General features: G+C 40.8%; 1 protein-coding gene across 1 annotated transcript in view; it reads left to right on the forward strand.

Annotated features, from left to right (window-relative positions):
• Positions 1 to 11,186, forward strand: part of RANBP3L (RAN binding protein 3 like) — a 61,166-nt gene extending 49,980 nt beyond the window's left edge. The window contains exon 15 of the mRNA XM_032213894.1: positions 9,532 to 11,186. Within this exon, the coding sequence (XP_032069785.1) occupies positions 9,532 to 9,575 (44 nt within the window). The 3' untranslated portion in view covers positions 9,576 to 11,186. The remainder of the gene's footprint in view (positions 1 to 9,531) is intronic.
• Positions 11,187 to 15,526: the final 4,340 nt, after the last annotated feature.

Here is a 15,526-nt window from a genome sequence, read left to right on the forward strand (position 1 = left end):
ACTATGTGAGCATTCTCGCTGCTCCCCCACTACCCTGTAATCTGTTCCCTCCAGCTAGACCATAGGGAATGTAAGGGAGCAAAGCAATAGTAGCTAGCTAGGTCGTTGCAACCATTTTGGAGTCTTATGCATAAGAAGAAAAACGGGAAAGTACTCTTCCTCCAACCAGTTGCTGAGCAAGGCAAGGGGATGGCAACCACGTTGTGTAAGAAAGGAGTGGGTAACTAGGGCAACTTTACGACCTGTGGACTCCAACTCCCAGAATTCTTGAGTCAGCCATGCTAGGACAGTTAGGAACATAGTGGGAACATACCAACATAAAGGGATGTGGTGGCTCAGTGACTAAGACTCTGAGCTTGTCGATCAGAAAGGTCAGCAATTTGGCGGTTTGAATCCCTAGTGCCGTGTAACGGAGTGAGCTCCCATTACTTGTCCCAGGTTCTGCCAACCTAGCAGTTCAAAAGCATGTAAAAATGCAAGTACAAAAATAGGGACCGCCTTTGGTGGGAAGATAACAACGTTCTGTGCACCTTCGGTGTTTAGTCATGCCAGCCACATGACCACGGAGACATCTTTGGATAGTGTTGGCTCTTCAACTTTGAAACAGAGATGAGCACTGCCCCCTACAGTTGGGAACAACTTACCAACATAGAACATTGAGTAATAGGGCTAGAAGAGACCTTAGGAATTTCTTAGGAGGAAATCTAAAGAAACAGAAGATAAGATGAAGGGGAAGTTTCCTTTCAGAGAAAAGAACTTTTCACAATATTTTTCTGGAGCCATAGCTCACACAAGAATTCCACTTTTGAAAACCTAGGCTAGCCCCTCAGTATTGCTTAGACATGAGCATGTACCCATGCAAATGAAGAAGTCCCATTAAGCCTTAAAGTATCTGTTGGTGTTCTCCTATCTCTAGAAATTGGATTCATGAGCACCTATGATAGTCACTTGCTTTAACACCTGGCTTTTGGCCCCCACTATGCACAGCTGCTGTACCTGTAAACAGATATAAATATTACAAAATGGCATAGCATCTCCAAGGATCCCTTTGTAAAAGAAACCTGACTTGGATATGTGCTAAATCCTGGAATTTCTTGTCATTCAATAATTAAGTTGTGTATAACAACATTACTTTAAATTTTTTAAATGCTTTTGGCAAAATAATGTAGATTACATTACCAGTAATATTTAGATTATTAATCCCTGTTAAATCAGGACTTTTATAAGAGATTCCATAACTTCAGTATCTGCTTTTTGCTTTCATACACCATACTCCAAAATTTGCTTTTTTAAAAATCTGGTTAATAACTTTTTAATTATCCTGAATTAAAGGTCATTTCTATTAGAATCCATTATGCACTTGTGGTTATATTGATCTGTTCTAGGCATTGAGTATTGCCTGCTATAAATAGTTTCTTATGGATAGCAAAATTGCTGAGATATAAGCAATTGGCCGCTCACTTGATACTATTCAACAAAAATGGAGGAGAAAAGATTATGATAGGAAATTGCATGGCTGCAAAAGACAGATGGAAGCCCAGACTATTGTACCAAGTCATCCATCATGTAGACAGAAATGAAAACAAAACATAAGAAGGGTGAATATTATTTTATTTTTATTATTTTATTATGTAGGCTGCTGAGGGTTTGCACAGGTTCGGGCGATCTCTAGCTAGGATTCCGCCCAGTTTCGCAAACCCCCTAATGCCACCCCTGGCTGGCCCCTCCCACCCCACCACGCCCCTCCCAGGAGTCTCCACGTGGCCTGTTTATCATGCCAGATAAGCGCATGGCCTGCGCGGAGGCTCGGGGAGGGGGGAAAACAGGCCTACTGGAAGTCCAGAAATGGGCCTGTTTCCAGCCTCCAGAAGGCCTCCGGAGCCCGGGGAAGCAGTTTTCACCCTCTTGGAGACTTGAGGGAAGCCTCCTGAGCCTGGGGAGGGCAAAAAATGGGCCTATCGGAAGTTCCCAAAGTCCAGAAACGGACCTGTTAACGCCCTCCGGAGGGCCACTCCGAGCCCAGGGGGAAGCAATTTTCTCCCTCCCAGAGGCTCAAAGAAAGCCTCCAGAGCCTGGGGAGGGTGAAAAACATCCCCCCCCCCCTGCCATGGTGCAGGAGGCTGGGTAGGCCACACCCACCATGGCCACACCTACCCAGCAACAGGGCAATGAACCCATTGCTGCAATTTTTGAAGCCCAGCCCTGGATATATTATTGAATCATTGTAGTTGGTGGAATTGGGCTGTGGCTTCCTGTTATCGTCACTAAATCCTTTCTAGCTATAGTTCCTTAACTTCTTATGAACCTTCCCAAATGGGGTGAAGCCTAACATTCAGAACACTTATAAGGGGAATTTATACTGTGGTTTCAATTAAACTTTGCTCCAAAATCCAGCCCTCTGCGGTGTAATACCTTGTTACAAGTGCTTACAGTGAAGGTGTCTTATAGACAATGTGACCATCAATCAACCTGCCACACTAAACCCATTGTGCAATTTCATGGCTTAAATCATGATTGTGCAATGTCTTTTATAAGTGTATAAAGAATAGGGAAACACAGAGGAAATAACTTAGGTTGTGGTGCTTGAAGGAAATACTTGAAAAAAACTTGAAGAAAGAGAAGAAAGTGGGATAGGAAGGAGGGAGGGAAGAAGGTAGGGAAACAAGGAGGGAAAGAGGAAGGGAAGGAAGGAGAGAAGGAGAGTAGATAGGAAGGAGGGAAGGAGGGAAGAAAGGAGGGAATTTAAGAGAAAAGAAAGGAAGGAGGGAAGGAGGAAAGGAGGGAAGGTATGAGAGAAGGAGGGGGGATGGAGAGAGGAAAGGGAGGGGGAAGGAAAGGAGGAAAGGAGAAAAGAAAGGAGGGAAGGAAGGAGGGAAGGAGAGAAGGAGGGAGGGAAGGAAGGGGAGTGGGAAAGAAGAAACAAGGGAAGGAAAGAGGGAGGGAGGGAAGAAGATACCTAACCTTTGATGTCGATAATGATTTTGATATTATGGGAATGTCTCGAAACGTAGTCAAATGTAAAGCAAAACAGTGGATGTTGTATTGTCTTTTACCAGCTATTGGTTGTGTATTTTTCTTTTACTAATAAAAATACAAAAAAAAAACCCTCATATGTTAAAATATTTCCCTGTAATATTGATCCCAGTTTTTCTAGCAGATTGAGCAATTCCAGAGAGTAATGCAATTAAACCTCCTCCTTCCTTGCCACAAGATACATTAGTACTGTGTCTTCCCTGATCTGATACTCTGGATTTAGTGGACCCAAACAGAAAGCTTAAACAATTAGAAGAGCATCAAAAGAGCAGTGTTGAAGAACACTGCAAAAGGATATGCATAGAATAGTAGTATTATTAATAGCATTAATTAATAATAACAATTACATGAGCTGCAGTGGCGCAGTGGTTAGAGTACCGTACTGCTGGCTATTTCAGCTGCCTGCTGGCTGCCTGCAATTTGGCAGTTCAAATCTCATCAGGCTCAAGGTTATCTCAGCCTTCCATCCTTCCAAGGTGAATAAAATGAAGACCCAGATTTTGGGGGCAATAGGCTGACTCTGTAAACCACTTAGAGAGGACTGTAAAGCACTGTAAAGCGGTATATAAGTCTAAGTGCTATTGGTATTGGCATTGATGAAATCACCAGCAGTCAATTGAAAATGGTAGCTTTACTTGGAAAGAGCTGACATCCTCTAACAATATGTTTAATGCCATTAAACAACAGCCTATCCCAAGTCCTTGGAAAGAACTTGATAAGTGTTTAAGAAACCCAAATCCCATCTAAACACCTGGCTGACTATGTGACTAATAACCACAACAAGAGTAAAATCAATATAACTATGATCCAGATGGGAAGATGATGATGATCTATCATTTCCTATTTCTCTGACTCTCAAGTGGACATGTAGAACGATGTCATTTGACTGTCACTCCCTTCAGTTTCCTCAAATTTCCTGCCCGCTCTGTGTCCTTCTCTGAAACTGTTCCAGACGTTTGAATCTTTAAGGTATGTTGCAGTGGTGAAATTTAATTTTTTTACTACCGGTTCTATGGGTGTGGCTTGGTGGGCATGGCAGGGGAAGGATACTGCAAAATCTCTATTCCCACCCCACTCTGGGGCCAGCCAGAGGTGGCATTTGCCGGTTTTCTGAACTACTCAAAATTTCCATTACTAGTTCTCCAGAACCTGTCAGAACCTGCTGGATTTCAACCCTGGTATGTTGGCACCCAGAACTTGAGGTAGGATTTGACCAAAGCAGAATAGAATGTATCAAGTACTGCATTATGGTGATATAATCTAACTACATTTGCCTTGTTTGCAGCTACAATGCTGCTGACAAAATTCACCTTATAATCAACTACAATTCCAGGATTTTTTTTTTAACAAGTACTGTTGCCAATCCACATACCCCTCCTTCTACATGTGCATTTGATTTCTGTCTGTCAAATTTCTTTCTATTGTTCACGACCCATTTTGCAAACCTACCACAAATTTTGAATTTCATTTCTGTCTTCTGGAGTATTAGCTATCCCACCAATTTTATGACATCTGCACGTTTGATATCCATTCTCATCCTCATCCAAATAATGACTACAAATCTTACCTCATTTGTATTTAATTTGCACCTTCGTTTTACAACTGTTATAAAAGCTGAAGTCACTGCAAATGTCCTCCCATATAAGTGTGCATTGTGTTACAACCTTCACTATCTTGGCATGTTGTAATTTTTTCCTCCCTTTGTGCCGAGTGTAATGCAACTGAACTTTGTGTCCGTTTGTTTTAGTTTGTGAAATGCTGCACAAATGAGATAAAAGGAATTGTGTTCCAGTGCTAAAGTTTAACTTCCTTTTCATTCTCTGTGCATGCACTTCTGATTCATTTGGGCCTGATCGGGTTGGAGACAATCTTCTAGAATGTTCTTTGGCATCAGCCTCATTGAAAGATCTGGGAGCTGCTCAAGAACAGGAATTAAAAAGCTTTCATTTAATAAAGACCTTTGTCCTCTCTTTTTGAATTTTCTAACAGCATTCTAGAAATATGTATGTATGTATGTATGTATGTATGTATGTATGTATGTATGTATGTATTTAGAGTCACAACCCCTGGTATGCCCAAATATGGGAGGAAGCTAACTGCTTCCATTCTCTGTCTATCGGCTCGTCACAAGAGACCATCCAGACAGAAACCCAATATTTTTACTGTTGCCTTTGTTACATTTGTGTTGTATTTGTGCTTATAAATAAATAAAGGGAGACTAGTATAGATCTATTTCAAGCTATTTAGCTCTCATCAGCTAGCCATACCCACAGGTATGGCTTCAGTCACAGGTTCTAATCAGCACAGGTTCTAATCCTAGTAAGGGTATGGCTAGCTGAAATCATAATCCTTTCATATTGGGGAGGAGAACATCTTGCAAATAACCAATTGTTTTAAACAATATTTATTAAACTACTAAATAAATGAGAGTTTATTTATTAAACTGTCTTATTCATTGTAATGGTCTTAGGCTTCAGTCCTAATAGACTGGAATAGGGACCCACTCATTCATTTGAAAAGAAGTCCAATCATGCTGGTGGAAAGCTGGTTGGCTGGCTGGAATGTGTCCCACTTGTATATATCTAAATATCAATTTCTGCTCCTTCTCCCCCCCCTCCCGAAAAATAGTGTGTGAGGGGTTGAGATATTCTGAACCAATATTCTTGAATTTAAATCTGAGAGGTTTTACGAAATCAAATAGAACAAGGTGGCTACTTTTTGGAGTTGGCGTTACACTTAGCAGCATTGAAAAAGAAGGCCATTCTGAGATTATTTGGGGCAGAAACTAGGGTTCTGGTCTACGTTGTTTAACTATCTAATTTCAAGCATTTAAGTCCACATGCAGTTCCACCTGCTATTAGTGTCATTTTCAAAGGAAAACAAGAGGCAATTTGCAGATTTTGGAACACTTCTAAATATTTATGTCCAGGGGTGGGCTTCAAAAAATGCAGCAACGGGTTTGCATCCCCGTTGTTGGGTGGGCATGGTTATGGTGGGCATGGCCTAGTTGACCTCCTACACCATGCAGGGGGGGAATGTTCATCCTCCCCAGCCTCCAGAGACTTCATTGGAGCCTCTGGGAGGGCAAAAACTGCTTCCCCTAGGCTCCGGAGGTCCTCCAGAGGCTGGAAACAGGCCCGTTTCCGGACTTCCTGAACCTCCAATAGGCTTGTTTTCTGAGCCTTCCCAAGCCTCCATGCAGGCTCTGCAGGTACCTGGCATCATGAATGGGCCGCGTGGAGACTCATAGGAGGGGTGGGGTGGGAGGGGCCAGCCAGGGGTGGAATTTGTGGGTTTGTTGAACTGGGCAGAATCCTAGCTAGAAGATCGCCCAAACCAGTGCAAACCCCCAGAGTCCACCCCTGTTTATGTCCTATGGACTTATTTTTAGGAGTAAGTTGTATTCACAGTGATATAATTTACTTCAAACTAAACATGAAGATAATTGTTCAGGCACTGTTGTGTCAGTAAGCACGGAGAATTAGGCTTTAGATTTTCAAACTGTAGAGACATATTGATCTTTCCCAGATTCATGCCCTTCAGAAACATTGGACTAAAGCCTGCATTATTCCCAGACGATTGTAGAAAAATATCAGAGCTATAATGCAACTATGATTCTGTGGGGATATCCAATTGGGGAATTTACTCTTTTCTTTAATCAATGTCTACTTCAATCAGTGTTCATACCGAACCATTCCTCTGAAACTTCTGTGTGACTTTGCAAAGGAACATTATAAAAAGGCTCAAATCTGTTTATCGAGTTGAATGCAATATCCAATCTGTGCGCTGATTTGCAAGTTAAACAATCCACTGACAAGCAAAAGGCCCTTGACCCAGATTTGGGAAAAAGAGATAAGGGTTACTGGGCAATGATTGCTAAGCTTACAGCCCTTGGGAATCTTCCACGCTGTGGTGCAACTTCTTTTCAGTTGATGGGCTTCATAAGTATGTGCGCATGGGTATTCGTGCACACATAAGCACCCACATTTGCAATTGGTGATCAAGATAAAAAATGGAATAGTAGAAAATCTGTGGATTACTTGAAGGCTATCAGCTAAACTCTTCTTTCATTTGTCTCCAGGATATTGCTGATATTATGTTAGCCCCATCTCTTATGAAGGAGCCTTGGCAGAACCGCTGATAACTTCTGCTTCATTTTATTTATTTTGACTTGGTTCACTTCATTCCAGGGGTGAAATCTAGCAGGTTCTGACAGGTACTGTAGAACTGGTAGTGGAAATTTTGAGTAGTTCGGAGAACTGGTAGCGGAAATTTTGAATAGTTCGGAGAACTGACAAATGCCACCTCTGTCTGGCCCCAGAGTGGGGTGGGAATGGAGATTTTGCAGTATCCTTCCCCTGCCATGTCCACCCAGCCACCAGGCCCACCAAGCCATGACCACAGAACCAGAGGTAAAAACAATTGAATTTCACCAATGCTTCATTCTATTTATTTCACAGAACATAAAATAACAGGGTTGTAAGTAACTTTCATTAAAAAGCAAAGGTTTCATTGAAACAAAGTAAACTATGCTTGACTATATGGAGATGTCCATCTTGACAGCAATGTGGAAAATAGTTCATATGTTTTTCTTTCATTGCTAGAAGTTCCCACAGAAAAATCAGACAGGCATTTAGTTGCAAAACACTTTTCCTAAAAATGTATAAACAATCATCCTTCACTTCATTTAATGCTAGTGGTATTCAGAAGTCACTTTCCTCAAGATAAATATTCAATTGTACCATGAACTTGAAAAGGATTGTGGTTGTTTCTCTGTAATTATTATTTATAGCATTATGAGAACAAGCATAGTTTCACCCTTGGCTGGCATGGTCTCTCCTCTTGTGACTTAAAATCAGAAAGCTCTATTTCCCTGTTGGATTAAACACATTTTTAGTATGTGGTCTGAAGCTTAAACTGAGATCTTACCTATTGTTAGTACAAAACTATTCCAAAAAATGTAGCATGGTGTTGCCTTGTTTCATAGTTATAATTAACTATTATTTGCCTAGGTTGGTACCTTTAACCAGGACATGGTGAATTGATTAAAGCATTCTTAGGTGGATTTTGATAATATACTGCACGGAAAACAAATTACAAATGCGATGCCTTTAGATCATGGGTGTCAAAATCGTGGCGTCACATTGCCGTCACATGACATTTCACATTTTCCCCCTTCATGGAGTGGGCGTGGTCTGGGGTGGGCATGGCCTGCCTGTGACACATCCGGCCTGCGGGCCGCCAGTTTGACACCCTTGCTTCAGATAAATAGCATTAGACAGATGATAGGAAGGTAGGCAGATAGGCAGATAGGCAGACAGACAGATACAGTAGCAGTGATGGGTTTCAAATTTTTTTAGAACCTCTTCTGTAGGTGTGGCCTGTTTTGTGGAAGTGGCTTGCCAGCCATGTGACCAAGTGGGAGTGGCTTGGAAGTCATGTGACTGGGTGGGCGTAGTCAACTTGTAAAATGTGGTGAAACTCACAACAACACTCTTGCTTAGCAACCAAAATGTTGGCTCAGAAACTCTAGCATTTGAAGTACGCAATTCTTAAAGCTGTCAAGTTGTAAGACCCTTGCCCCCCTAACACTTTAGGAAAAACCCCAGGGGTGTTCAAACTTGATAGCTTTAAGACTTGTGGACTTCAACTCCCAGAATTCCTCCTTTCACTCTTCATCTTGTGTAGATGGGCGGGGGGGGGAGGGAGCTGGAACTGGTTCTAAACAGCACTGTAGATTTGTGGAACCTCTTCCATAGAAGAGGTTAGAACTGGCAGGAACCCACCCCTGTACAGTAGATAGATAGATTAGATAGATGGATGGATGGATGGATGGATGGATGGATGGATGGATGGATGGATGGATGGATGGATGGATGGATGGATGGATAGATAGATAGATAGATAGATAGATAGATAGATAGATAGATAGATAAGCATATGAACAAACATTACATTTTGGCTTGGTGTCTTTGTCTGGTACTTGATTCCCATCAATAAAGAACAGAAATGGAATCTCCCAAATTTTTCACAGCTGACCCAGAGATATGGTACATTTGACCTCATTTTGCAATGCTTCTGGGCGCCTCAGGAATTATTTCATTTTTATTTTTTTAATCACCAGAATTGAAGCAGAGGTTCTATTTCTCATGTGCCAGGTTTAAGTGGCTAGCCACCAAGTAAGATACCTCTGGAAGATGGATGGTGCAGCACAGTGGTGGGTTTCTGCCGGCATTACTGCTGGTTTGGCATGCAAACAATTTTCAGTTCAAGTCCTATCTTAGCCATGAAAGCCATCTGAGTGGTTTTGAGCCAATTACTGTCCTCAGCCCAACTCACCTGATAAGGTTGTTGTTGTGGGGAAAATAGATAGAGGAAGGTGTACTGAATATATTTGCCAAATTGAGTTACTTGTAAAACTAATGAAAGTGGAATACAAATAAATAAATGTTGATGTGCTTAACGCAATTAAGTAACACTTTACAAACACTCTTCCAGAGCATTCTCCATGGATTCGCAGACAACCTGTGGTCTGTTCCTGACAATTCACTACATCCCATTAAAGGAACATTAGGGACAACACACCATGTTGGAATGAAGACACTGGAATGAAGACACCACACAGGGTATATGATAAAGGAACAAAGCAGAGAATATGGAAAGGAAGCACTTTAAAGGTTCCAGACATCAGTACCTGTACGGTAACAGGAATCCAACACTGGCCTCAGTTCTTTTCGAATTATTCAGATGTAGTAGTTTTCAGATTTGGGGATGAACAGCTTTAAGGACGCTTTTAAAGAAAACAATAATTCTGATCCATGATGGTATTCATCCTTAACTAATGATTGCTCCATCTACTTAGAGCAGTAATTATTTACAAAGCATGTGTATATGTATGTGTGTGTACAAAAGAAGAGACAGACATTGCAATCTCCGGAACTTAAAATATATTATCCACTTGGCTTTTGTCAGCCTTTGTAACATTGTCAGAGTGAAAAAAACTACCATTGAAGAGATATTTGCCTTTATACATCATTGAGCAATTTGGCCATCCACCCTCCTCCCACCTGTTATTAGCTCTGTTGTTTTTTTACTTCAGACATGTTAATCGATGGAGGCTTAGCTCCTGTTGCTTCCTTCCCTATTGAGCACAGCTTGAGCTACTTGATAGAGGAGGAAGGAGCTAAGCCTCCATCGATTAACATGTCTGATGTAAAAATGACACCCAGAACTCATATTTTTAGGTTAGTTCGCAATGTGTGTGTACAGTATAAAATGTTAATCTATTTTAGGTCTAGATTAGGTCTAAATCTTTGAAGATTTGAATTAATCTTCAAAGCTTAATATTGTAAGCTGATATTTGCACCTCCCCAGTTCTACACAATATATGGCAGTCTTGAACATAAACAACAATTTTCCAGGCAGATAGATAATTCAAGCTTTCCCAGACCTGCTGTTCACATGCGAGTTTGATTCATAAATGCAAACAATTCCCCCCCCCCCCCAAAGCAGATTTTTATGTCATCCCAGGAAAATTACACCAAGGGTCATCACTTCATTGCTATTCTTTCCGCTAGAACTTTGCACTGATCTGGGATTAGCACATTTCTTTCAATCGTCACCACATTGTCTGGTTGCAAAGTTAGCATTTCTTCTGGAATGATGGTTAGACAGTTTCTCATTGGCAGTGGCTGGTTTTTTATGTCTGGGAGATTAGCTAGCTGGAGGGAATGCTGGATAGTTGGGGAAGAGCTCTCAGGAAGGAAAAGCATGAGACGGTTTCAAAGGGATTTGGGGACTAAAGCCAGCAGCTGCATAGAAGTAGGGATATACGCAAAGACTGGGTTGGTGGGGGTTTTATATATTTTTTTTTTTGGTGCCTTCAAATCATTGTCGACACCTGACAACTGTCTGGATTAATCCCTGTAGTTTCCTTGGCAAGAATTCAGAACTGGTTTGTCTCTTTCTGAAAGTCTATGGAGATTCTTAGTCATCCAGATCCTGGTTGTCCCAAGGGTGCTTTTTCAATAGGCAACTGGACTTTTTGTTTTTTCTTTGAAGACGGTTTGCTTCTCATACAAGACGTTTCTTTATCTCTGGCTGGATGGTGGGGAATGGAAGGATTTACATTCCTTGCAGGCAACTGGTCATTTGCATTCCTCACTATCCAGTCAGAGCTGAAGAAGCTTCTTGGCTGAGAAGCGAAACATCTTCAAAGAAAAAACAGAAAGTCCATTTGCTGCTCAAAAAAACACCTTTGGGTCTCCTGAATTTGAAAATGACTGGCCCAAAGTCACCCACCTGACTTTGTGCCTGGCAGAAGTAGAACTCATAGTCCAGTAGGCCTCAGAAAATTATACTTGATCATTATATATGGGCCACAGTTCCTAGGTTTGTTTGAAAACCATGGTTAAAACATCATGGCACCATGTTATCACAAAGCTCATAAAAGAGTGAGGCAGAATTTATGTTTGCAGATGCTATGCTGATTCAGAATGCCCTGTTTATTTTTGGAATGGGTGTCTGTTTTGTGTCTTTCAAGATTAAGCCAAATAATTCATTCATTTTCTTTGTAATCACATCTTTAACTTCCTTGTTATCCAATAGTCTGTCTGCCTCCTTTTCTGATTTCCAGTTCATAATATTTTTAAAGAATTGAGTTCTTCATCTTAATTATTATGGTACTGTAATGATCCTCGAATGTTAGTACATTTTCCCTCTTTTAGTTTGCCAAGTTCCAGGCTTTTAATCCTTTCATTTGGACAATCATCCATTAATTTAGGATTGTGCCTCCAGTAGATGCTAGGTTTACTGTATATTGAAGATTAATTTATCTTGTATGCCTTAAAAGATGTGACAGAAATGTTTCTGAGTTCTTGCTAACAATTTTGTGACATATCTTACTGCCAAAGATGATAGTTTTATTATTAACTACTAAAAGCTAGTCCGTTTGCTAAGAGTGTATCTCTCAAAACAGTACACTTAGCAGTCCAAAGAGTATTCCCAAAGTTAACAATGAATTCACCAACTGTGGATGGAAAAGAAATCATTGTAAAAGAGAAAAACATGCTGTTATTTCCCATATAAATAAGTATGATTGAATAATTTTGGTTTCTGTGGGCTGTATGATGTAATTCTTTGAATATTTATTTGGAACTAAATCCTACTATATTCAGCAGTTCTTAGCCAACTAAGTGGATACAGGATTAAGCCTAATAATATTCTATTAAGCCTATTAATATAGAGCTTCAAATCTATCCTACATCATTTTTTTCCTTTTCTTTCATAGACCGTTTCTACACCTCTTTTATCACTCTTAGTCCCAGAAGGGGGCAATGGCAATACTTCCGTATTACTTACAAGAAAAATGTATAGATCTTCTCCTGCTGAGCTTGTCTTGAGGCTTTACCTTGAGAAAAATCCTATTAAAATTGTGTCTTTTCTTGAAAGGAACATGCTTGTGCTATTTAGCTTCCAGCTTGGGTTCCTTTGTCCAAGGTGTAATGTCTGAATACTAGATATGTCTTACCTCTCCTTCCTCTTCCTGCTAAGAAATATACGTGCTAGGACAGAGGTGTCAAGTTCAAGGCTGGGGGGCCAGATCTGGCCTGCGGGGTGCTCAAATCAGGCCAGCAAGACCGCCCTGGAAACAGCAAAGGACTGGCCCGTGGTGCCTTTCCCAGCAAAAATAGAGCTCAGGAGGGCTGTGGGCGGCCCTTCTGAGCTCTGTTTTTGCTGGCAGAGGGTTGCAGGAGGCCGTCGCAGCCGAAACGGAGCTTGGGAGCCCATTTTCACTGGCAGAGCACTCGGACCACCACAGGTGCCCCCAACATGAGTGATGTTGAGCTGGCCACACCCACCCTGGCCCCCCAAAGTCAAACACAACCCTGATGCGTCCCTCAATGAAATCGCGTTTGACATCCCTGTGCTAGGCAAATGAGGACTATAGTGAATTCTATGAGGCCAATATTTCTCCAGATCTAAAGAATGCTGCCACAAAATTGTACAAACCTGCTCAAAGATCCATAATGGCACTCTTGAGCAGAATTTGGCTCCTGCTGAATGCATCCATGCAGCTTTCTTAGCAATGTTATGGGAGTGATTTGCTATTAACCCCTTCTGGGATATTTTTTTTCCCAATTTCCCAGTCTAGCCAACAGCCCAAGAATCTTCTGTTGGTACCCCATCCAAATATGAACCAGGGCTGATCTGGCAGAAAGAGCTGCCATCTGCTTTAGTTAAATTAGTCCAGAAAATTCATAAATTTGCATTGCCAAGAGCAGCATTTTGGATTCATTCAGAAGAGATACTTCAGGATACCTAGGACAACTTCTCAGCGAAGTAGCTTCTTTATCGTATCTGAAGGTCCCTCCTGTTAAGGTAACAAGAAGTTATAGCAGATTACAGAAAAGAATGGCTTAAAAAGTGGGATCTCATAACTAGATATAATTCCACCCAAACTATTGAAGCTCTGTTACTCAGTGGCCTCTGTGGGATTTTGATGCTTTTCACTGGAATGTTAAAAGGCAGCATTATAGCATCATGCTATAATGCATGCATGCCCAACGTCACAGTGCAGGCAGAAAAAGGACAGAGCTTGTATCACAATTTCATAATGATGCTTTGGTCAGTCTGACTCACTTGGACCCCATGACACTGTTGTTCCCATTTGCATTTAAAGATATTATATATGTAAATCAGGGGTGGGCTTCAAAAATTTTAGCAAGGGGCTCTCTGCTCGGTTGTTGGGGGGCATAGCCATGGTGGGCATGGCTTAGTTGGCCTCCTGCACCACAGGGGAGTTGCCCTCCCCGTGCTCTGGAGGCTTTCCTAGAGCCTCCAGGAGGGCAAAAATGACCTCCCTAGAAACAGACCCATTTCCAGCCTTCCCAAACTTCCAGTAGGCACATTTTTCGCCGTCTCCAAGCCTCCACGTGTGCCCTGCACCTACCTGCATCCAAAACAGGCCACGTGGGGACTACTGGGAGCGGTTGGATGGGCGGGACCAGCTAGGAGTAGGATTTGGGAGTAGGATTTGAACTGCACAGGATCTTAGCTAGAGGTTCCCCCGAACGCCTGCAAATCCCCAGCAGCTGATGTAAATTAATGAAATATTTGACAGGCAACTCTGTGACAGTGATCATGATGTTTGGCAACAATGAAATAACCTAAGTTTCTGAAAGGACTCAACTCTGTTGATAATCTCCAACTAATAAAGAATAGCACCATCAGATTGTAAAAATGAATTCAAAGCCTATCGATGGAATTTGTCAGATTTTGCAACTATGCCCTTTCTACCAAGAGAATGGAGGTATTTTCTACTTCTAAGATAAAAACTTTTCTGTTTTTTTAAATATAAAATAGGTGCATTGAGTTGGAGCCACCTTCTTTACCAACCCACCCAACATAAAAGAAAGTTTAAAAAGGGCTCCTTCCAGGGAAGTTACTGTTATACCTCTTGCTATTCTTGGAAACTTTGAACAAGTTTTTCTCTTGGGTTTTTTTTTAAGTTCCTGGATAAAAAAGACCTATGTACTATATCTTAAATCAACTTTTTCCAACCTACCCTCTTCTAAATCCATTTTTTCAAACTTGGTACATGTGTGGAATTTAACTCCCAGAATTTTTCCAAAAGCTTGAAAAGAGTGCTCTAAACATATTGGATTTCAATTCTCATAATTTTGCTAGTTACAAATACACCCATAATAATCAAGTAAGTTCCAGATCAAAGTTTGAACACATTACCAAATGGGTAAGTTATTAAATACTGCTTATCTGTTTGTAAATTGCAACAGTCAATTATTTAGCAACTGGTACGACTGAGAATGAGTCCCACAGATTCTTTTTCTTTGATCTATTGCTCCACTCTAATCTAGTCCAATTCAAGGTCTTTTAGCCAAGCGAAATGTCTTAAAATAAATTTTCTAAAAACCTAGTGAAGTTACAAATTTCAGCTGTTTCGGTTATAATGATGCACTGTCACAGGTATAAGTCTCATTATATATGCTAACTATAATTCCTAATAAGGTGATGAGTCCTCTTTTTTTTTAACATTCACATAATAGCATTTATTCCCATGGGAGGAAATGTATTGATTACATACACAATCAATATCCTGTGTAATCTTACTTTGAATCACAGATTGCAGAATCCAAAATATTACAGATAATGGTCCATATGATGATCCTGTATTGTTTTTAAAATGAAAGCATTTTTGTCTAAATTTGGCTCACAATTCCAAGAGAGAAAAATTTAAAAATCCCACATTTTGCACTTTAAGATGAGTAGTGTTGTTATTAAAAGGTTGGACCTGGGGGACCCGGATCTAAATTATGGTATTTACTCAGTAACATTGGGCCAATAAATCTAAGTCATGTCATCCCATCCTGCAGTGTTACTGTGGAAATAAAATTAAGAGAGATCCTTTGCAAGTCCCTTGAGCTCTCTGAGAAAAAGCAGGATATATAATGATGATGTAAATATTTAACACAAA

The sequence above is a fragment of the Thamnophis elegans genome, chromosome 3, assembly GCF_009769535.1.
Source record: "Thamnophis elegans isolate rThaEle1 chromosome 3, rThaEle1.pri, whole genome shotgun sequence".
Classification (NCBI taxonomy): Eukaryota; Metazoa; Chordata; class Lepidosauria; order Squamata; family Colubridae; genus Thamnophis; species Thamnophis elegans.